This window comes from Macaca mulatta, chromosome 5 (assembly GCF_049350105.2).
Source record: "Macaca mulatta isolate MMU2019108-1 chromosome 5, T2T-MMU8v2.0, whole genome shotgun sequence".
NCBI classification, from domain to species: Eukaryota; Metazoa; Chordata; class Mammalia; order Primates; family Cercopithecidae; genus Macaca; species Macaca mulatta.
Window position 1 is genome coordinate 129,599,857 of NC_133410.1, and position 22,624 is coordinate 129,622,480.

General features: G+C 35.1%; 1 protein-coding gene across 5 annotated transcripts in view; it reads right to left on the reverse strand.

The window, feature by feature from the left end:
* Positions 1-22,624, reverse strand: part of PRDM5 (PR/SET domain 5) — a 222,491-nt gene that overhangs the window by 78,260 nt on the left and 121,607 nt on the right. For all 5 annotated transcript variants that reach the window (XM_015139147.3, XM_015139146.3, XM_015139150.3 and 2 more), the window contains 3 exons: positions 10,249-10,342; positions 6,376-6,536; positions 2,329-2,422 (listed from right to left, as the gene is read on the reverse strand). In XM_015139147.3, the coding sequence (XP_014994633.3) occupies positions 2,329-2,422; positions 6,376-6,536; positions 10,249-10,342 (349 nt within the window). The remainder of the gene's footprint in view (positions 1-2,328; positions 2,423-6,375; positions 6,537-10,248; positions 10,343-22,624) is intronic.

Sequence of the window (22,624 nt, forward strand, 5' to 3'; positions counted from 1 at the left end):
AAATCTGGTTATAAGTAAATAACTAGATAAACAATTGGAATTATAGTTTCTGTGTGGATCTACAAACACATACACCACTTTCTCCCTCTCTCTGTCTCTGTCTGTCTCTCTCTCTCTCTCTCTCTCTATATATATATATACACAGAAACACACACACACACACACATATATAATTTATTTATCTATCAAGCAAATTGTATGTGTTGGTTCATTGTGCCTTACCACTGCTGTCTGAATTTAGATGACCAGTTCTCTTGATCAGAAGTCAAATTTAATAGGCCAGAATCTGTACAACATTTGGCCCAGACCCATGTACACAATAAATAACCAAATGATACATAAAGTGATCTGGAGTTTAGAATATACTTTATACATAATATAGAACATAAGATAACAAATACCATGACATATATTTAATAATTTTTATCAGAGAGAATTCTTGGAACTCTAAAAATTTTCTTATTACTGTAATTTTATGGAGGATAATAATAATTAAAATTTTAGGAGCAATTACTAGTATAAGTGCTTTGTTCTTCTCCACTGCCTAGCCATACTATGAGTAAAATAAAATGTAGGCACACAATATCCTCAAGGATGGAATTATTTTGAATAATCAAGGGTTCTACTGGATTGGGTTTATCCTTTCTGTGCTGGTAGCTATGTCTTAACGCATTCTGAAAATCGTAAGTCCCTGCCTTTTAAAAACACACTATACCAAACATAACACAATTACATCCTGTCTTGGGGCATTATCATAAACTGACTGTTCTGATCTGTACATATAATATATGTTTCCTATTCCCTACTTGCCCTCTTCTCATACACAAATTAAACGTACATGCACACTAACACAGCATGAAATCTGCTAAGCAAACTAAATCTAAGTATGGCACAAAGATATCTTCTAAGAATTACTGATATCAGAGTGAAGGGCTGTTGATTTCGCCCTTGCCCTTACTCCATCCTAACTCCATACAGCCACAAATACACATAAAAGAGCGCTGCCCAGTGACATCAAAGATTATACCACTAGACTGCCGTGCTGGCCAGGAACTTCAACACTCTCTCTGGTCCCTCTTCATTAGTTCCCTACTTCTGTACCATCAGTACCTGGTGCCACCAGCCATTGGCACAATTTTAAGTACATCTGCCCTCAACATGGTTCTCTGCTTCTCATTCCCATGTGCTGCCCTCTGCTTTTCATTTTGCAGTCTGCTTCTGCAACACTTGATCTCAAAAGCCTCACTTTCTCTAGATGACTTCTAATTAAGAAAAACCTTCCTTTTCTTCTTTAGAGCACCTGTTATTCCACAGCTATCTGTTCTTGGTTGTGTTTCATTTAAAAGTATTTAAGTACCTATTCTAAGATAATAAATTCTAAACTGACCTTATGTCTTTAAGCTTTAGTCAGAAAATTAAAAATTACGCTCCAAGGGTGTCCCTTCCTCCACCTATATCTAATATTCACTGTATTGATTCTTTGGCCTACTTTAACGTTTCTCCATTGACAATACAGTTATTATGCTAGACACTGAGCTACGTACTGGGGATACAAAGGTAAAAAAAGTCAAATACTACAGCCCTTGAAGAGGAAACTTCAGCTGTATAATCCAGTCACATGGTGCTCCATGTAATTAGAGTCTAGCTACTGAAAAAAGTTTTCAGGCTGATGTAAAATCATCTAGTTATTAATATTAATAGTGTTCTTTCAAGTCTTTTTCAAGGGCTTATCTACGTGATAGGTAGGATCCAGACAAGGTTCTTTCAAGTATATTCAGTTGTTCATTCAACCTCCACTAGGGCACAGCTTTCTTTCATTGGAGAAATTACACAGAAGTGGTAAGAAAAGAAGGGGATCTTTAGGAAGCAGTCAGTGACATAACAGATATTCACTCACAGCACCCACCCGGGTATCCAATAAATCCTACAGCATTCACGCAATATTCCAAGGTAAAAAGGCCACATTTGACATGAGTTACAGGAGGGATTATAAATCAAGTCGATGCCCTTAACTATCTATATAAAGTGAAACTGTTATTCTCTAATTCCATCCATTAGAATCACATAGAAGTTAATCACAGTTATATCACAACCAAACATTAAAAACATTATTTCCACTTTAGATGTTTTACTTAGTTTGAGAAAATATATTTATTTTAAATTCTTCTAGATGAAAAAACTGGATTTTACAATGCTTTAAGAGAGAGAAAACAGCCAAGATTAATTCTTAATCTGGAAGATATTTGTACTATTACAATATTTACTGTCTTGGAAGCATGTGATTGCTCTAAGTGGTTTTTATCACTAGTCTAATTACAGTCTCCATACCTGTGTGGCTCCGGATATGAACTCGGAGTGTACCACTGCTGGCAAATTTCTGGCCACAATATGGACAGATTTTCTCCTTTTCTCCTGTATGTGTCTAAATGGAAAGGGATAAAAAGGCTAAGGATAAATACAAAGAATTAGGTAAAGATGATTAAATGCCTCTGACAATAGTAAATCCTTATTTTCTAGGATTACATTTCATTAAAATGATTTAATTTCACAATGAGATTTTAAACAATTTATGATGGATATTCCCATTGGCTCAAAAAAATGCCTTAGAATCATGCATTAGCGTTAATTTCAAAATCGTTCTGCAGTTTACTCTTTTAAGCCCTCATGGAGCCCCAACCAAAAATGATTAAATTATACAAAACCAGTATATTCTAGCAAAACCACATAATCAAAATAGGGCTATAGCTACCCTTCCCAGTTGCCAAGAAACACTTCATTTGAAGCATTTTTCACATTCTTTGTGTGTATTTAACTCTTGAGGACAGAATTAATCTTAATAAAGTCATCTGTTACTTGTGTTATGCTGTTTGACTAGACTGGTTTTACTGCAAAGCAAAAAGGAATATAAATCTGATTTGACCCTTAAAATCAGCAGGTGGTAACTGAGCAGTCAATTTGAAAGCATATTTCTGCCCTCAACATGCCTTTCATCTAGGTATAAACAATCACACGAGGAAAGGTAAGTAAGTTTTGGTTAAAAAGCAAGTTTCGATAAATGCTGGAGAGTTCAAAGAGTAAAGAGTGACCCCTCCCCAAAGGAGGAGGAAGATTGTGCATTTTAAACTGGCCCCACAGTCTCATCAGGAGACCAATTTTGCTCCCAACATAAAAACAGATAATTCCAATTAATGAAGGATCAGAGCTACTTCTCAAGTCCCAGTGTTTCTCAAACTTAAGAGATCGGGGAAGAAGGGAGGTGAATGCAATTCCTTCAGGTATGTACACATTCTTTCTAAGACTACTTTTAGAATTTTTGTTTCAATGTAACCAAAAAATTAATAAAAGTATTAATTTTATCGTCTAGGTTATAATCATCTAGGTTACAATCACAAAACAGAGCTTCCAGGGCCTATGTTTGCCTTTGTTCTTAAGAACAAATTCCTGACAAGTAGTCAAGTAGTATCTGAACTGCCATAAACTAATGAAAAAAGAATAGAAAAAGTTTTCTTTTAATGACGTTTCTCAGAAGAGAACACTGGCTGTCATAGAGAAAAAGGGGTGGGGCAATTACCTCATCACCTGACAACATCAAAGAACCATCACCATAGCAAAACATTTTCATCTTCCATATTAAATTGTTAACATTAATGTAACTGACTTTGCAGCCTTATTAATATTTAATTTGAAAATTTGCAATTTGTATTAAAATGTGTATTTGGATATATACTATCACATTTACAATTTTTAAAGAGCTATAAACTAAAGACCTTAGTCAGTATCAGTGTCTTTTGCTTTTTTTTCCTTGAAACAATTTATATTATACTCAAGTTTGAAAAACACAGCCGAATCAACTACCATGCTAGCCAACAACACTGTGTAAAACAAGCATCTCCTGGATTTTGTATTTGGCAAGCACTTAACTTTCCATTTTTACTACAAGCTGATATACAAAAGAGTTATATATCTTTACACTTCAGTAAGAGCCTTTACTCCCCTGGTCCACATTATGGTTCAATCTAAAGTAAAATACATAATATTTTAACATATAACAGACATCTCTTCTTTTTTATTTTATTTTATTTATTTATTTATTTTTGATCTCTCTTCTTTTCATTACCTGACAGAAGGGGCAAAGTATGCCAATTTGTCCTCCATTAGTGTAAGGTTGTTTAGAAATTATATATATACAGTTAGAGAATTGAATTATTCCAAACAGGTAATTACTAATCTATTTGTAATTCATTCATAAAATCACAGCATTTCTTTTGCTGCTATGTATTTCATTGTTCATTTATATGACTGTCATTGGTTCCAAACTGAAGAAGTTCCAAATTGAAGGATATTAGAGTCATATTAATGAAAAAAATTAAAATATTCCTTTCATTTAACTCAAAAATATATCTATCATTAGGTTCCAATTTTGGTTAGCTAGTTTCAAAAGACATTAAAGGTATAATACTAAACTACCTTAAATATGAATAAGAAAGAATGGAAACAGCTCACTTTAAGAACAATACTGAATAAATTTATGAGATTAAAATGAGTAACACAATACAAAATATACTGTGTGACTATTATTGCAGACAAGGTAAACTCTCTTGAAAGCTCACTATACTTTTCCTTTATTTATTGAAAGACAACCAAAAATATGTTAAATTCATGCAAAAAGTAATTCAAGCAAAGAAAGTCGAAAGACTCTTTTATTCAGAGACCTAAAAAAAAAAAAAAAAAAAAAAAAAGATAATATCATTATTACTCAGCATTAAAAATACAGGAACCCATATACCCTAGATGTGATTATTATACACTGAATACCTGTATCAAAATATAATATCTCAGGCTGTGCACAGTGGCTCATGCCTATAATCCCAGCACTTTGGGAACCCAAGGTGGGCACATCACTGGAGGTCAAGAGTTCTAGACCAGCCTGGCCAGCATGGTGAAACCCCATCTCTACTAAAAATACAAAAAAGTAGCCAGGCATGATAGTAGGCACTTATACTCCCAGCTACTTGGGAGGTTGAGGCTCAAGAATTGCTTGAACCCAGGAGGCAGGGGTTGCAGAGAGCCGAGATGGCACCACTGCACTCCAGCCTGGGTGACAGAGTGAGACTCTGACTCAAACAAACAAACAAACAAACAAACAAAAAATATATATATATATATAATATCTCCTGTATATAACTACATCTACTATGTACCCATAAAAATTAAATATTAAAAAAAATTCAGGAAAAGAAAGTTACTCAATTCAATCCTTTTGAAACAGTTGTATTAAGGATAGATAAGATAGATAGATAAGACAGATACTGAAGCAGGAGTTATTTCTTCACATTCATTCAGTATCACATACTAATGGCAGAAAACTACCACACTTCATGGTTACTTCTAAAGTTAACACCGCCTGAGTGCAGTGGCTCACGCCTGTAATTCCAGCACTTTCAGAGGCTGAGATGGGAGAATAGCTTGAGCTCAGGAGTTCAAAACCATCCGGGGCAACATAGCAAGACCCTGTCTCTACAAAAATGTAAAAAAATTAGCTGGGCATGGTAAGACATGACTGTAGTCTCAGCTACTCGGGAGGTTTCAACAGGAGGATCACTTCAGCCCAGGTGTTCGAGGATACAGTAAGCTGTGATGACGCCACTGCACTACAGCCTGGGCAACAGAGCGAGACTCTGTCTCCAAAATAAGGAAAAAAGTCAGCATTAAAACCTTTAAGTGTATTTGTTACAAGTTTTACTATTTAAAATATATACTTAAAAATGCATTATTGGGCAAGTAAAAAATAAACTCGATTCCCTTGAGGTAATTACCCAAGTAGCACAATACAAAAAAATATAATCTCCAAATCATTACATGAACATTTTCTTTGAGTTAAGCAAAAATTTATCGAGTCCCTATTCCGTACCAGAAACGTCCCTATGCTCTAGAGACGTAAAGATCAAAGACCATCCCAATACCAAAAGGGCTCAGTCTATTAACTTGCCAATAAACATAAGAATTCACTTTGAAAAAATAAAATTATTAAAGTACTGCTCATATTTCTTTGAAAGAAGCAGCCTACATTAACCAAAAATGAATAAAAATTGATAAGCTCCTGCTCACTGAGTACTTTTTAGAAACCACCTATCAGCAAAGCTATGGGTTATGAAGAGTCTCCATCTAACTCAGGTTCTCATTCATGGAAAAAAATAGGTCTATCCTGAAAGATGAAGAAAGCGAACATTGTTTGAAGAGCTGATAGAAATCACACATTTGTCATTCTGAGTAAATATTTTGATAGATTAATATATAATTATCACATGATAGTTAACATATATACCCATACTGCTTAAATATGTAATCCGTTCAAACTAACAGATTTCCACTTACTTTCTTATGACTTCTAAGCACTGAAGGTGTAACAAAGGCCTTATTACATAGCTCACACCTATACTTCTTGTGTCTTTCATGAACCACCTGGACATGAACGTTTAATGTATCCTTCCTCTTAAAGGTAGCATCGCAGTGATGGCACTTGAAAGTCCTCTCACCTTAGAAACAAAGAGAAACATTTAAGAAGCAATAGCAGGGTCCTATTGATTTCCTCCCATGTATGCCAGACTTAGTTGCTTTCTCCAAAACGTTGGCTTTGTAGCTCTAAGAATGTAACTTTTTTTTTTTTTTTACAACAAATTTCAGTTCCATTATCTGCTAATTCACTGTGTGACCAGGCCGAGGTCCTTTCATCTTACATCTTCAGTCTTCTCAACTGGAAAATGTGGGGACTGAATTAGCAAAATTCTCAAAGTTACCATGAACATTTTTAAAAAGTATGCACTTCTGCAGCAGGGGCTGGGATTTGAGGTAAATAGATTCCAGTGACACAAGGCCTCTGTCAAGCAAGGTGAGTTGCCTTTGGGCCCCTCCCAAAGTCGCCTCAAATCCCACCACTGTCCCTATGACCTCCTGTGGATAGATAATAGGCAGAACTGGATCGTAGGTAGAGAGTTGAGGAGGAAAACTCCTGAGGGGAGAGGGTGTGCATCAGAGCTCAGGCCCTCCCATTCTGGGAGGGGGAAAGGGTTACAATGCCCCTGCTTCCTCAGTACTGACTCAGGAACCTGGACTGGAGGCTCCCTGATTCAGTCCTTGGGCAGTTGTAAAAAGTCTCCAAGGCTTTGAGGGATGGGGGTCTTTCAGAGAGGAATTAAATTGGGATAGGAAGATGAAGACTAGCAGCCACCCTGGGTATTTCACTTTCTTCTCATTATCCAGCCTGGGGCTGAGGGGAAAACAACCTCAGAAACTACATATAGAAATCTTATGGTACTTTCTTACTTTCATATAATGCTATTTTTATAGTTCTTCTTAACACATAGGCCTAAGTTTTAGTGGCCATTTTAAATACAATTACAGCCATGAATGTGAGCAATTAGAACACAATGTTTAATAACAATACAGTATAAAATGTATGTAGTATGTGACTGTATAAACAAGACAGACTAGTATTTGAATATAATTTCCTTTTTTAGAAAATTGTCATATTAGCATAGATTCCCATATTGTATTGATAACAAGGCAAAATTAATAATAATTAAATTTCTATATCTAAGTAAGAGATTATCTCAATTTTAGCCAAGCTCTTCTAAATTCCTTCCACCATAACCAGCACCAAATTTAGCAATGTAAAGACCCTATTATTTTTTTACATGAAAGGAAGGAAGAAAGGAAGGATGGAGGGAGGGGCAAAAAGAAGGAGAAAAGGAAAAGAAAAATTACCTTCTCTTTGTCTTTCTAAATAGAATTATCCCTCTCTAACTTAAAGTCTCTTAGAGTCCTGTTGACATTTAATGTCTGAAACAAAGTCACATCCATACAATGCATGAACTGTGTGGATTCTGAGAGCTTTGTTTATTTGTGCGTTTTTGTTGCAGAGTACTATTTCTGTAAACTATCTTTATTCTTTTTGTTTCATTTAAACATTGTTTGTACAAGATGTATAATCAGTGATAGCATAAGGAAATATCAATTGATATAAGACTGTAAACATTAATGTTAATATCAAATCTATTCAGGTACTGAAAGAGACGTTTTTATAAAACCTCTAAGATTGCTCCTATCAAAGCATTTTCATTAAACTACCAAGTGAACTAAAATGTTGGTCCCTGTACAAAATCTCGTCAAGCTATAGCAAGGAAGTCCTTACCTTCCTTCTTTCATACTTTAATTGCAGATTTCTTTGTGTTAAATTTATAAGAATTTTTCCCTATCTTAGTACGTACAAGCTAGCCAGCAACTTGCCTTTTGGTTTTCAGCATATTGGGAAATAGCAATAATTCCCAAAATTATTACAAGTTATTCTTCACATTTTGAGCCAGAAAGCTGATGTAAATTTCTAACAACAGCTTTCATATTTTAAAGTTAAATAAATGGGTTTTAATTTTCATATTGTATAAGACAAGGCCTAGTATTTTGTCCTATTTTAGCCATTTCTGGTGTTCCCATTCTTTTCACTAATGATGTCTAACTTTATTTCCCTTAAATAACTCATTTACTCACTCAATTATCAAAGTTGATTTTCCTGGCCAAATGTCATGATGCAGCTTCATAAAACCTGTGATTAATGTGCTGATCAACATCATATTAAATACATACTCCACAGCACAGTCTACACATAGTCACTTTAATCCTATTTTCTCAAGTGAATGAGAACCAAAAAACTGAAAGCAAAGGTGGTAGATTACTTCTGTTAAGAATTCCTTGCTGTCATTAGAAATAAAATTGCATCATTCCCAAGCAAAATTTCCCGAGCATCAAGTCAAATTTAGCCATATTTCAATAGCGTGAATGAGGTTTACTTGTCCAAATCTCTATTCTAACATTCATTCATCTCATAACAGTTATTTTTCTAAATCAAACTGGTAATGAAATAGAAATTCCTGCAATTGCACAACAAATTTTATTTTTAAACACATTCTTTTTAATAAGAAAAATGGTAAGTTGTGCTAATAACTTCTTTAGACCTATAAGCTGAATGTAGAACGGCCTGAGAGCATATCATTACCTTTTTTTTAACAGGAAGCAGATTGCATTTCATCAGCATCATTACCACTCAATACTTATTTTAAGAAAACTTAGTATCTTTATTATTTTGCATTTTGAACACTTGACCAGAGAAAATTTCTCCATGATACTGCCTCTGTATAACCAACTGTCAAAATTAATTATTTTTTCTTTCCTCAAGAATATTAAAAATTTAAGCTGCAGTAGGAACTTAATGTGTATAGAGGATTTTCTACTGATTAAGCTAATTAAATTAAAAGTAAGAAGAGTAAATATTATCCATGGTACACAATTTTTCCGTTAATTTTAGATATAGTACTGTAGTAAGTTTCTGGCTACTTCAGCGTCTAAACAGAGAATCCACTTTCAAACTCAGCTTGGCAATAACATGTTTTTTCAATAAAGTGATATCCTTTAGTGATATAACTGGACATTCTGTGGTGTTATAAAAAGAGCTCTGAATGGAGGCGTTAGACTTTTATGGTGCGTATGTATGAAACTTAATCAGAAAGAAAAAGAATGCAACTTCAAAAAGAAGAAATCTGAGACAGTAGCAAGTAGGAAATGCACCTCAAGGTGTGTATGTATAAAATTACTGCAAAAGAAAAAAATTGCCATTGACAAAAGAAGAAATCTCAGGCAGCGGTAAGTAGGAAAAGCACCAATCAGGGACCTGTTTGCTACTCCTTGCGCTGTGAAATCTTGAGTATGTCATGGTGCTTCAGAGGTTCAATATTTTGTATCCCCCTCAAATTAAGGTGTCAGATTAGATGTGCACTCTGATCCTTTTCAACTTGAAAAGTTTGTGAACTCATAAAATGATGCCACATATCTCCATATTTTAAAGAGTCTGACGTGTTTTCTTAATCATTATATTTGAAAGGAAACAAAATCATGTTTCAAAACAAAATTCAAAGATATCTTCCTGAATATGGAATATGCTTTTTATATACAAACTTTAAATAATGGGAAGAAATTATATAAAATAAAATATCTCATAAAATAATTAATATTACTGTGGAAAAATAAAGCAAATCTAAAGGGTAAAAAGGTGAAAGGCAGAATTTTCGTTCTTTCTTACATTTAAAGTCAGATTATATAAATACAGGCACACCTTTGGGATGTCTACATTCTCAAAGGTTATAAGAACAAAGTATGAGATAATTCCTTATGTTCTTAACTGCCTGAATCATGACTTACTGTTATGTATTAGCAGGTGTCTCTGCAAAGAAAATGGGGTCCGAAACAAAGCTTTACATTCTTCACATTGGAACGGTCTCTCCTCAGAGTGGGTCTGCAGAGGAAAGATACTGAGTCAGGAGGATCTAGAATCAACCAGTCATTACAATGGATGAGTGGAGGTTGGATTCATGATGCGAAAGACGAAAGAAGGGAAGGTGGATGGTATCTGTTTCTTCCAGTGCCATTCTTCCACCATAAAATTGTAAAGACAAATGTGCTGTGTTTGCAAAAGGAAAAATCACTTTCAAATGCTCACATTAATTATTAATTTGATAAACAGTAAAAACAATTATTCCTATTATCTCAAACTGCTAATCTGAATACACACTGAGATTTCTCAGGGCCGACTTTGCAGTGAAACTGTGTGTACTTTCTCTGAGAACTAAGCCTCCTCTATCACTGGCCAGGCTTTTACTCTGCTGGTACAGCATTTGCAATATACATAAAGGAAATTATTAAAAGAGAAATTGTTTTCACACTTTTCTCTCAGCTTCGCTGAATCAGTTCAAATAATTTTAGTCCTAGGTGCTATTTTTCCCTAAATTACACTAGAGCACTTACGTTATAATTAACCCTAATTAACATTCATTAAATATTTAATTTGTGTCAAATGCTATTCTAAACACTTAACATAAATCATTTCTCTTAATTACAACAGTAACTGGATTAATAAAACACTATACTGACTCCAGTTTACAAGTGATAAAACTAAGGCTCAAAAAGTTGCAGTAACTTATGAAGGTCAAACAGCAGAGATTCCCCAAACAATATTAAGCACCCAGGTACATAAGAAACAAAAATATACTGATAAACAAGAAACAATGAAAAGCCACTAACTAGATCTAAAATTCAAAAACAAAACCAAAACAAAACAGCAAACACTGCTAACTCCACCTCTTTTACATTACACGTCAGTATAAACCCATTTGGTACAAATCAGCAAATAAAATCTTATTCTACTATAGATGGCATGATAGTAAGTCTCATAAATGCTAAAAAAAATTAAAAATTAAACTATTATCTCATATTACATAAAACAAATCATATAACTGATGGGTTTTTATAATACATATGACATAAAACCAAAAAAGGTAATTTTTAAAAAGTCACTTTATCACACCCTATTAATTTATATATTTTCTTAGTTTAGTGAACATAATATTAAAGATACAAAGATACCCTATTAGCATAATGTTGGTGAAAAAGATATTTTCATGTTTGGTTTTAGTTGTGAAAGATATAGAGAAAGCATGAAAGAACAGATATTTAAGATTAGTCAGGATAAATTACAGATAATCCAATGTGCTATTTAGCCAAAGAAATTAAAATGACAGCACGGAAACACATAGATCAACAAAACAGAAAAACAAGTAGGTTTCTTGAATTACATAAAACACATGAACATTTAGTACAGGAAAAATATGGCATTTAAAATTGGTGGAAAATAGAGTAGAAAGTTTAGTAAATGGCTTTGAGGCAAATGTTCAGATATTCAGGAAAAAGTAATGTTGGATCTACTACTCACCTCTTACAATAAGATAAATTGCAAATCAATTCAGGTATTTTTCTTAAAATGAAGAATAACACTTTAAATGTACTAGAAGAAAACCTGAGTAAATTTTTAAATTACTTTTGAATCTGGAAAGGCTTTCCAAGCAAGGTAGAAAACCAGACATTAAAATGACAGAAATAAATAAACTTAAAGCTGCAAAGCAAAAATCTTTGATGACCAAACAAATATCTGAAACATAAAACAAAAGTGTAATGTTGCTAATGTAAGAAGTTATGGCATATAAATAAGAAAAGATGAAAACGGACAAAAGGACTCCCTTCCAAATAACACTCCTAAAATTTCATTCATCATTTTATTTTGTGCGCTATGCATTTCATTCCTCTACTAGCAAGTCCTATTTTAGATGCTGAGCGTATAGCCACGAACCAAAGACAACATCCCTGCTATCATGAAGCTTTTACACTAGCAGAGGAGAAGGACAATAAACAAATGAAAAAGTATGTACTATATTAGGAAGAGATAAATGTGATGGAGAAAAATTAAGCAAGAAAGAAGATAGCAAATGTTTCAGAGAATGGGGTAGCAATTTTAAATGTGTGGTCAAGAAAATTCTAGCTGAGAAGTGACCTATGAGAGAAGATCTGATGGATATGAGGGAGCAAGGGTGGGTATTTGAGCGACCTAGGCAGGAAACATCATGGAAGCCAGCATGGTTGGAGCCATGTGAAAGAGGCAGAGAAGTGGGGAGATGCAGTCAGAAGAATGGGAGAAGTAGAGGAGGAGAAGCAAATGGTGTGTGGCCTGGCTGGCCCGTGCAGGAATTTTGTCTTTTATTCTGAGAGAGATGTAACTTTCTGCAGGATTTGGAGCAGATGAGGGACACAATTCACCTGACATTTAACAGGATGCCATGATGGCTGTGTTGACAACAAAATGTAGGGGAAAACAGAAAGCAGAGAAGCAACAGCAATGCAGCAGGAGAGAGATCATTCGAGCTTATCCAGGGTGGTAGCCACAGATGTGAAGAGAAGTAGTAGAGTTCTAAATATCTTCTGAAAGTGAACAGGTTTTGAGAAGGTACCTGGATACGAAGCATGAGACACAAAAAGAAGGAGGCAAGCATGACTCCAAGATTTGTGATCTGGGCAATGCAATGATGGATTAGCCATTAACAGATATTCAGAAGAGCAGCAAGAAACAAGTTTGAGTAAAACATCAGGGGTTCCATTTTGGACAAGTTCAAATAAATATTATGAGACGTCTAGCATTACAGGTACTGGAATATTTCAAGTCTGGATTATAAGGTACAAGATGGAGATGTCAGATTACATATGGTATCAATATTTAAAGCCATGAATATGATAAAAGAATAAAAAATTAAAAATAAAGATACTATCTGTGATTAATCAGACTGCCAAAGATGAATATGATGGATATCATTCAGTGTTGACTAAAGAGTAAAAACAGGCAATCTCACATACTGTAATTGGGAATAAAAATTTTCTGGGTAACAATGTGGTTCTATGTACCAAAATGACAAATGTGCACATCCCTTGACTAACCAATTCCCTTTATAGAACTATATCTGACAAATTCTTGCACAAAATACTTGTTTTTAAATAAAAGGAAAATTCCTAAATGCCCATAAAACGATATAAACTTGGTTAACTAAATTGTAGTAGATGTTATAATTATATATTTATTTTCTTAGATATGAAAAGTCATGCATATCATACTTTAGGTGTCAAAAGCAGAGTGCAAAACATAATATATAGAATACCATTTAAGCTGCTTACATATACGCACATAGAATGGAGTCTAGGAAGACATTCTACAAAACATTAAGGAGGGTTTTTTATAGGAAAGAGAGTGATATTTGACAGAATGTTTGCTTTCTTCTTTATACCTTTCTTTGATGCTTGGATTTTCCACACTAAGTAGATAGCATTATCATAAGAAGGTAGAAACTATTTTGTTTTTAGAGCATCCAGGCTGGAATACAGGGATTGCTCCCATCTTCTAAAAATACTATATTCCTCCCTAATTCATTTTTTCTATTTCCAAATCTAGGATATAACAACTTGTGAACCTGACTTAGTTGCTTGATTATGAAAGAACTTGGGACAGCATAATGCCTTTTAACTATGTTCAACCAAAGCCACAACATCTAGATATTGGCCTAAAGTCAATGACATATTTTAAGTAGTAAGATGTCTGTGCATAGCCAGGTGAATAAATATTTTTGACAAAAAGGATGCCAATGCCACCATCTGAGTTGGGATGGCAGAGAACCCATGTATTCAATCAACTGGAAGACACTGAGAAGCCACCTCATTTAAGTAAGGCATAGTAAGATGCTCAAATGTTGCAGATAGAGAGCTTCTGTCTCCAAGATATATTTCACAAGTATCAGATGAAATTAAGCTTTTCTAAAGGTGTCTTATCCTTCAATTTTTCACCTCTAAAGAATGCCAAACTTTTCACTGATTTATTGATCAAATGATCCTCAATAACCCCATGATGTTCTGTAGAACATCCCATTTGTATGCTAAGTCACTGATGACACCAACATCTGCCAGTATAACAAATGAATGAGGACTATGAAATATATCTTTTTATATACCAACTCTTTTGCAGACATAAAAAATACATAAAATGTGTTGCACTATTTACAACACCTACTAGAATGTCTCAAAAATGTTTCAGAAGGTTTCTAGCATAATGTACATTAATTACCAGATTAATACATTTCTAGCCACACAGATAAAATATTAATTCCATGAGAATAAAATGAAATTAAGGATCATTTACAATTAAAAACTATACTACTGACTATCAACAATATATATTACTCCATGGTAAAAGTATTTCTTGGTAATGGTATTTCTTCTTTTGGGTATGTGCAAACCAATAAAACTACCTTAAAATTAGAAGAAACAACTAAAGATCAAATAAATTTGGAGAAAATATTCTAGAGGTATGTTTGCTAGAATGATTACTTTTAAAGAGTTTTATTATTGAAGTCTCAGGCTTCATGTCATAGTACATTACCGTCCCAGTGGGCCACACAATAACGCTAAAGCTACATAAAATGTATGTCATCTGGATGTTTACAAGGTCTGTGGATTAAATTTTTACTGTCAAATTTATAACTGGCTTCTTGAAAAGTACTCCTCCTCACAAAAATAAATTGAAACTGGAGAGATATTGAAGAAGTCAGTGTCTTTAAGCTCAGTACAGAAATGAGGAGCTCACACCACATAGAGAAGTTAAGGGCATGAAATTTAGGTGATGTTCCTACATAACCATAGCCTTGCAGAGCCAAGTCCAACCTTCCCACTGCTTCAAAGAGACAATTCCATCAGGACAAAGCCACAATGCCAGGGAATCAACTACTGAGTCCCCACAACCCTGATTAGGGCAAAGGGAAGTTGCTAATAACCATAGACTTTCAGATGAAGCTATAGAAGGTAGTGACACAGATTCCAAGTCAGGAAACTTTCCCCTCGACAACACTGGTAAGAACCATATCTCATGTCTCTAATTAAGGATGCTTCTCACAAACACTGCTTTGAACAAACACATGACCTCCCAGGCTGACTGACTTGACCATTAATTGAAAAGTTAAGCCTTTTTACAAGTTAAGCCTTTTTACAACAGCTACCACTTATTACAGCTAACGTACAGCATGCAGAACAGGTGTATTCTCTCTTCTACAAGATAGCTCCTTAAACAGATGGAAGTAACAAACATGTGGCTTCACAGAACTATCCAGATAACATACACCTGTAGCTTCACTCATGAAGATATAGTTTTCACACTCATCACAGTTATTGTACAGGAGAATTTTCTGCATAAAAATAGGCAGCCTAATATTAACAACTCATGTGTAACAACTCATAGCACTTGGGAGGCTGAGATGAAAGACTGCTTAAGCCTGGGAGGCAGAGGCTGCAGTGAGTCGAGATCATGCCATGGCACTCCAGCCTGGGTGATAGGGCAAGACCCTGCCAGAAAAAAAAAAAAAAAAACCAGAAAAACACACATACACAATTTTACTCATCACTGATAAAATGTAATGAGAATTGCTTTTTAACTCTCAGACTGAAAATAAAAGACTAACAAAATTAAATGTTGGTGAAGAGTAAAGGGGCACTTTTATATACTGTTAAGAGAAAGTAGAGCTTTTCAGAAGGCAATGGGTAGGAACATCTAAACATAAAGTAGACTTCCTATTTGACCCAGAAATTCCACATGAGATCTATGCACAGAAATACTCTCAGCATAGTTAAAAAGTTTTATGTAAGAAGATGTTCACTGCACTATTGTTCAAAATAGCAGTGGTTACAAAAAAAATGAGTAGATTTATATGAACCAATATAAACATCCTTCCAAATCATATGTTAAGGCAAATAAGTAGGTTCCTGAATGATACGTATGTGTCATAGTACCAGTTACTTTTAAATATACTTATCTCCCTGATGGGCAGCTGGAACTCTGTTCTTCTCCAAACTCACCTAAAAGATCTTCCTCTTACACAAAAGCATTAGTGTGAAATGCAAACGTTACTAAAGATTTTACAAGAGATATGAAGGAGGTGCCTTCTATGGTGGAATACTTCGCTTGAAAACTTCCTGTCTGATCTAATACTTTGAAATCTCTTCTCAGTCTCAGAACATTGAGTGACATCTCATTCTCTCTTTTCCATTCCAAAGCCCACCTTTTCCAATTCTGACCCTCACCCTCTGTCTCTACCACCCAACCACCACCAACTCTCACTGCTATGGACTCAATGTTTGTATCCCACCAAAATTCATATGTTGCGTCTTAACCCCCAATGTGATGGTATTAGGAGGTGAGGCCTCTAGGAAGTAATTAGGCTCTAAGGGTGGACCCTTTGTGAACCGGATTAGTGCCCTTAGAAGAGATAGGAGAGCTTGCATTCCGTCTTTCTCCCTCATGTGAGGATGCAAGAAGATAGTCATCTGCAAACCAGGAAGTGGGCCCTCACTAGATACTAGATTTGCCAGCACCTCGATTTTACATTATCCAGCCTCCAGAACTGTGAGAAATAAATGTTTGTTGTTTAAACCACCCAGCCCAAGGTATTTTGTTATAGCAGCTTAAACTGAAGACACTCACCATCTCACCTCTAATCTTCTATGTGCAAACCCATTACAAACTGTGACCTAAAGTATATCAAAGGCATTGTAATAAAGATAAAAATTGTGTTTTCCTCAGTCTACAAAATATCCTCCAGTTAGGATCATTGGCCTTCATATATATTGGTACATGTGGTAATAATTAACAAATACTTTGTACAAACAATGTGTACAGTTTTTACCATATTGAGGAAAGTCACTCCACTGGTGCGGGGACTGAAACCATGGCAGGCAGGAGAAGGTAGCTGTTGGGAAGGTTCACAACATGAGTTCCAAAACTGATTACCAGACATGCATGTATGATTTTAAAGTTATTTTCATAAGATATCTACTACAAAAGCAAGAAATATTGGAACCCCTGTATACTGTGATTGAAATGTAAATTAGCATATCCATTATAGAAAACAGTATGGAAGTTTCTGAAAAAGTTAAAAATAGGACTACCATAGCAGTCCCACTTCTGGGTACATCTTCAAAGAAAGTGAAATAAGTTTGTCAAAGAGACGCCTACACTTTCATGTTCATAGCGTAACAGCCAGGATATAAAAACAACCTAAGAGTCCACTGACAGATGAATGGATACAGAAAATGTGGTATATAGACACAATGGAATATTATTCAGCCTTAAAAAAGAGAGAAATCTTGTCATTTTTGGCAACATTAATGCACATGGAGGACATTATGATAAGTGAAAGAAGCCAGACACAGAAAGACAAATACTGCATGATCTCACTTACATGTGGAATCTAAAAAGGCCAAACACACAGAAGCAGAGAGTAGAACGGTGGATGCCAGGAACTAGGGGTAGAGGTGAAGGGGCAGGGGAAGGGAGGAATGGGAAGATGTTGGTCAAGGGATACAAAGTTTCAGTTACACAGGATAAGTAAGTTCTAGAGATGTATACTACAGCAGGGGGTCCCCAACCCTGCTACAGCAGGGTTACCCAACCCCACAATAGCAGCCCATAGCCTGTTAGGAACCAGGCCACACAGCAGGAAGTGAGTGGCAGGCAAGTAAGTGAAGCTTCTTCTATATTTACAGCCACTCCTCATCACTCACATTATCGCCTGAGCTCCACCTCCTGTCAGATCAGTGGCAACATTAGATTCTCACAGGAGCGCGAATCCTATTGTGAACTGCGCACACAAGGGATCTAGGTTGCATGCTCCTTATGAGAATCTAATGCCTGATGATCTGTCACTGTCTCTCATCACCCCTAGATGGGATCATCTAGTTGCAGGAAAACAAGCTGAAGGATCCCACTGATTCTACATTATGGTGAGTTGTATAATTATTTCATTACATTTTACAGTGTAATAATAATATAAATAAAGTGCATAATAAATGTAATGCACTTGAATCATCCCGAAACCATCCCCCTGCCCAACACTGGTCCATGGAAAAACTGTCTTCCACGAAACTGGTCCCTGGCATCAAGAAAGTTGGGGACCGCTGTAGTATATCATTGTGGCTACATTTAGTAATTATGCATTGTATACTTGAAGATTGCTAAGAAAGTAGATCTTCATTTTATTTATTTATTTTAATTGACACATAAAAATTGTATCTATATGGTGTATGACATGATGTTTAGTGAAATGGCTAAATCAAGCTAATTAATATATCCATTATTTCACATGCTTATCCTTTTTTTGTAGTGAGAACACTTAAAATTAACAGAGTAGATTTTGGATATTTTCACTACAAAAAAGATAACATGTGTGACTAATGAATATATTAATTGGGTGGTAATCATTTCACAATGTGTGTGTGTATATATATATATAAACATTATATTGTATACCATAAACATATACAAATTTCACTCATTATGCTTCAATAAAGAAAAAATATAAGTAAAAAATATTGTTTTAAATTGTACATTGCTATCTCATCATCCACCTAAGAAAAAGAACAATTAAAATAGGGCAAGCAATTTGCCATTAGCTAAATAAACTTTGGATAATGATCTATATCTGTGGTTCCTTCTGTCAGAATCAAATCCTGCATGTCCCTCATAACGTGCGCAGCTCATTGTGAATGTGCTTCTAGCATACAAAGATAGGTGATTTTGTACGATATAGCAACACCTTAAATGAATGGGTACTACCTGCAGCATCACTGAAGAGTAACCTGATGCAAAAGCTGAAGGAAAGAGTGGCTGGGCTCTAACTGTTGAGTGAATACCACGCAGTCTCCAAGATGTCATCTTTCCAGGAAATTTTCAACAACTTTTTTTTTTAACTATGTTAAACTTACACCATATGTTTTGGTTTTAGATTCTAATCCATGATATTTTTAGGGAGAAACTTGTTACTTTCTTTAAGGTCTAATAAAATCTATACCAGGCAAAGAGTGAACTGTATTGCCTTTTAAATAGTTTGACTATGACCAAATAAATAATTCTGACTCCAAAATCTAACACACATATACACATAAACACACAAACACATGTATTACTCTATATTTTCTATTCTATTTTTTTTTGTTTTTTTAAGATAGAGTTTCACTCTGTCGCCAGGCTGGAGCAGCGCAATCTTGGCTCACTGCAACCTTCACCTCCCGGTTTCAAGTGATTCTCCTGCCTCAGCCTTCTAAGTAAGTAGCTGGGACTACAGGCGAGCACCACCACACCCGGCTAATTTTTTTGTATTTTTAGTAGAGATGGCATTTTGCCATGTTGGCCAGGCTGATCTAGAACTCCTGACCTCAGGGGATCTGCCCACCTCGTCCTCCCAAAGTGCTAGGATTACAGGCATAAGCCACTACACCCAGCCTTCTATTCTATTTTTTAACGGCCAGTCATCACTCAGTAAATCGATTTCAAGACCTACAGAGCAGTCATGGCCCAGAATTTGAAAAAGACTTTATGAGACATTAAGGCCCAATGGAATTATTCCAGGAGAAGTTGTGACTAGATTTCCTCATAAGCCTCTAAAGTTTCATCCCTGGAAGGCTATGTAAAGGGTCAGGAAAAAAGATCATTTATTTGAATAGACACACACCTGTCCCCCAGGAGCTTGTTTGTGACTTCATCAGGGCAAAACCCCTCCATACTCACTTCCGTCATCAAGCAAGTAGTGCCAGCTCTGGGATCCAAGATGGTTCAGTACGTCTAAACATGTATCCTACAGCAGGAGGCGGGAAGCACTATACAACTTACCCACATTTTGCTTTACATTATATTTGACAGGGAACACAATGGAGAGTGAAGACTAACTGAACGGTTTCTATCTCCTCTGGCTCTGAAACGCTGGTTCAATTGTGATTTAAAGAATCAAAGTATATTTGAATCAAGATCAATGAGTTTTTTTAGCCAGATCCTAAAATACAACTGTAATTCAGATCAAATGATTGTCAGAAAAAACGGAGAAGAAAAAGTAACCTATTAAACCCACATAACTGGCAAGATGATGAAATAAATGAGTAACTAAATTTTCAAAATAAAAACCACCCCTTTAAAATTTCTCTATATGCTGGCCAGGCGCTGTGGCTCTCGCCTATAATCCCAGCATTTTGGGAGGCCAAGGCAGGCAGACTGCTTGAGGTCTGGAGTTCTGGACCAGCCTCGCCAATATGGTGAAACCCTGTCTCTATTAAAAATAGAAAAATGAGCCAGGCATGGTGGCACACACCTGTAGTCCCAGCTACTTGGAAGGCTGAGACTCAAGAATCACTTGAACCTGGGAGGCAGAGATTGCAGTGAGCCAAGACTGAACCACCCCACTCCAGCCTGAGTGACAGAATGAGACTCTATTTCAAAGAATAAAAATAAATAAAATATATCTATATGCTATCATAATCACAATGAAAAATAATATTCCATTTTTCAAGCAAGTCTGAATGTTAAAAAAGAACCAACCCAAAATAACTCAAATAAGTATAATAAAATATATATAATATACTCAAAAAAGAAAAGAATAATTAATTAATTTAAAGTAATAACCCTCGAGCATACTAAAAGATAAAGATCACACTGACTCTTAAGGTTTTTTTCTGATTTCTGTGGCATATCCTTACTTTTATGTTTCCCAACTAGCCATTAATGATTATGATGGAAGAAAAGGTTGATCTTCTGTTTTTACATGATTCTTGGAGACTATTTCAGGTATTTTCACGTAACAATGCCAAATATACGCTAGGATCATAACACAGTAAGAAATACATTTGTCTAGTGCAGAAGGATTGAATGTGCTTTCCAGTTTGGAAATTATAGGCACCATTGTTTCTATGCTTCCCAAGACATCATTATTACTTTTACATGATTTATGGCTTAAAGCATGAGAGATGGTGCAAAGATCCTGTGCCAAATTCCCATATGGCATATAACATGAGCCAAACTGTGAAAAACTCATAAATGTGGATAGATCAGTTTCATCAAAGAAAGGAGTAAGAGAGTTCCAGAGACTAAACAGGAACTAGCCAGATAATTTTTTATAGTCATGTAATTCCAAAGCAGCAGTAATGAACACAGTCCTGCCCCGAATGTACAATGCTTGAGGTAAACATAAAGATGGTAAGGAAGAAATTAGGCAGAGATGACTTAAGACACTATAATCAACAGTTTATTCTTTGGTAAATCTGCCGTTTTCTTTCTCTTTTTGGACTAAAGTTGAAATTGGTATCATAATTTTTAAATGATTTCAAAAGAGATAAAATGAAGTCTTCGGAAGTATCCCATAAATATTATAATAATTATAATCCTCACGGAGCATAATAACTGAAAAATATGAACAAATTATTTTTAAAAGATCATATACATGTTATTTAACAGCATGCTATAATACATCAACTAAAATCAATTAGCAAATATTTTGTATATCACAAAATGTTTTTATATGCATTTCTAAAATGTTGAATATCTTTGGACAAATTTCCCGAATTCAATTCAAGCATGATGTATTATCTACATGATACATTCTGAAACAAGAACTTGAGCAAAGGTAAAGTATAAGAAATGTAAACCAAAATCAACAGAAGAAACTAGGACATTATATTAATAACTTGAAGAGAAAGAGAAAGGTAGAGAGATCACACAGAAGGAAGGCAAATAGTTAGTTGTTTTAGGCATGGTTAATGCAGATAAAAGGATAAAAAGCTGGAGAAGTAGGCTGAGGTCATGATGTAGAGAACTCTGAATGACAGGTGAAGGTGTACATACTATTACATATGTAGGCACTGGCAATCTACTTTTAATATTAGAGTATGAGAGTGATATACCAGAGTGATGCTTTGGGATGAGCTGCCTTGTAGGATGGATTGCAGCAGGAAGTGATAAGTCTAATTAGATGAGTATTAAAGGAATCCAGAGGAGAAATAATCAGGATGTTGGAATGGTAAAGGAAGGGATGACTGTGAAAGTGATGAGATAATGTAAAGGGTAGAGTCTTTACATTTGGTTTCTAATTTTATAAAGGGACCAATGCTGAATAAAGAGACTAGGATAATGATATGCTTCTGTCATTAAGAGAAAGAGGAAACTCCAAAAGATAAGCTATCTCGGGCAAAGAGAAAGAAAAAACCATTCTGGGGCATGCTGAATTCATTATGTCGAAAAGATGCCCAGTTATAAATGTGAGTCTGAAACTTGGGATTAAAGAAAATAAATCATTTGGAATTCATCAGTATGGTGTTGATAGCAGAAGTCATGGATGTAGTT